Consider the following 2,500-nt stretch of genomic DNA (forward strand, 5'->3'; position numbering starts at 1 on the left):
TTGGGAGAGAGGACACAGCTGTGACCTAGTGAATGGATCAGCTGCATACCATTTCCTCTTTGAAACTAAACTAAAACAAAACACACACACACACACACATACACACACACACACACACACACACACACACACACACACACACACACACACACACACACACACACACACACACACACACACACAAACACACTAAAGCCTTTCAGCTCAAGTTCTCTGGATGCCAAAACAATGATTCCTTATAGAATTTCTTCTTGCTTCATCCCATTTGCAAATAAAAATAAAATCTGAACATGAACATTTATAAAAATAACTGAGTATGGAACATCGTTGTTCAACAACAGGCGGTACACACTAGAATCCGTTTTTTTCCTGCTCTGTTTACCAGAACCTCCTGACATCACAGCATCCTCCTGTAAAAGTGGTTTTGTGCAAAAGTGAAATGAGCAATTACACCTTGATTGCTGAGTAGAGCTATTTTTACGTTTATCACTCCAGTGTGGTCACCAGAGCTAAACGTGTCATTTACAGCTGCTGGCCTACGAAGCTCAGACAGGCTCGAATCCTCCCCCTCTTCCTCTCTTCCTCCCTCCCTCCCTATTCTCTCCCCCTCTTCCTCTCTCCCTCCCTCCCTCCCTATTCTCTCCCCCTCTTCCTCTCTTCCTCCCTCCCTCCCTATTCTCTCCCCCTCTTCCACTCTTCCTACTCTCTCTCTCTCTCCTAGTTCTGTGTGTGTGTGTGTGTGTGTGTGTGTGTGTGTGTGTGTGTGTGTGTGTGTGTGTCTGTGTGTGTGTGTGTGTGTGTGTGTGTGTGTGTGTGTGTGTGTGTGTGTGTGTGTGTGTGCCTATGCGTGCGTTACCCACCCTGTATGAGCGCGGTGATCTGCTGGGACTGCTGGGCCGGATGCTCTCTCAGGATCTCCAGGGCCGTCCTTCCTTGGAAGTCACACAGGTTGGCATCGATTCCTGTAGCACATACACACAGCAGGTCAAAGGTCAGAGCCACACAGTGTACACACTGCACACACAAACACTGTACACAAACAAACACAGAGATGTTTGTGCACTGGGGCTGGGTTTCCCACTGAAGGAATGTGTTGTGGTGCGTTGCTGCAGGAATGGAGTTAGACTTTAGAATATATATAGAAATGAAACCAGTAGATAATGGTTTATTTCTATATATTTTTCATTAGGGGTTGGAGAAAGAGAGAGCGAAAGCTAGAGAGAGAGAGAATAAAGGGAGATATAGGTAAGAGAGGAGAGAAAGGGGCAATAGCTGAGGGAGAGAGAAGGGGGAGGAGAGGATACAGAGTGGGTGAGGGGGAAACAGAGATGGGGGAGGAGAGGAGAGTAGATGGAGACAAATGAGAGGGTTGGAGATGACAGGGAAGAGGGAAATGGTGGATGAAGAGAGAAATAGGAAAGAGGGAGAGGGGAAGGGGGAGAAGATTGTGAACACACGCACACACACACACACACACACACACACACACACACACACACACACACACACACACACACACACACACACACACACACACACACACACACACACACGTGGGGTGAGGGGGCAGTGGATCCGGTGGGCGCCAGCAGGAAGTGGTGCAGGAGAGGACAGGAAACAGGAAGTGATGCTGGGAAGTAAGGGGTGGGATCCTATCTGTCCTCTGATAGGCCAGAGCTCAATATGTCCCAATTTTTAAATAGATTATACTATAAACTTTAAACGTATGGACCCTCAAACGCAAAGCAGTATATAATATGAATGATATGATGGCAAGATCTTACAATTGAGCTGTGCTGGGACAGTTCTATAAATGTATGACATTCAAATCCTATGTAATCCTAAAACCTGGGACCTGTTTGACCCCGTGTGACCTTTGGTGAAACAAGAGGAGAACGGACTAGATCGGTTTCTCTGCACAAAGTAATGTTGAAACTCGAGAGGAATATTTATTAGAATACAATCTCACACACACACACACACACACACACACACACACACACACACACACACACACACACACACACACACACACACACACACACACGTACATCCACATAAACACAAACCCGTAGATGCAGGCACAAACACGCACACAGACACATCGACCAGAGAGTGTCACTTATTGATCAGGACAGGAACAGCCGGTCGTTTCCACTCTAGTAACCAGCGTGACCCTTCGAACCCTTGGTGTGCGGCGCTGATGACATCATTAAGCCGAGACAAGAGATCATTTTTTGCATTCGATGAATCCCCCCCCAGTGCCCCACTAGAACCAGGTGGATTGGACCTGAGACCCTCTGAACCCACCTGAGACCCTCAGAACCCACCTGAGACCCTCAGAACCCATCTGAGACCCTCTGAACCCACCTGAGACCCTCTGAACCCGTCTGAGACCCTCAGAACCCACCTGAGACCCTCAGAACCCACCTGAGACCCTCTGAACCCACCTGAGACCCTCAGAAACCATCTGAGACCCTCTGAACCCACCTGAGACCCT

At 48.1% G+C, this 2,500-nt stretch overlaps 1 protein-coding gene across 1 annotated transcript in view; it reads right to left on the minus strand.

Moving 5' to 3' along the window:
- Positions 1 to 2,500, minus strand: part of anks1b (ankyrin repeat and sterile alpha motif domain containing 1B) — a 124,071-nt gene that overhangs the window by 79,842 nt on the left and 41,729 nt on the right. Inside the window, 1 exon segment of the mRNA XM_030342100.1 lies at positions 861 to 962. Coding sequence (XP_030197960.1) covers positions 861 to 962 — 102 coding nt within the window.

Source organism: Gadus morhua, chromosome 19 (genome assembly GCF_902167405.1).
Source record: "Gadus morhua chromosome 19, gadMor3.0, whole genome shotgun sequence".
Taxonomy (NCBI): domain Eukaryota; kingdom Metazoa; phylum Chordata; class Actinopteri; order Gadiformes; family Gadidae; genus Gadus; species Gadus morhua.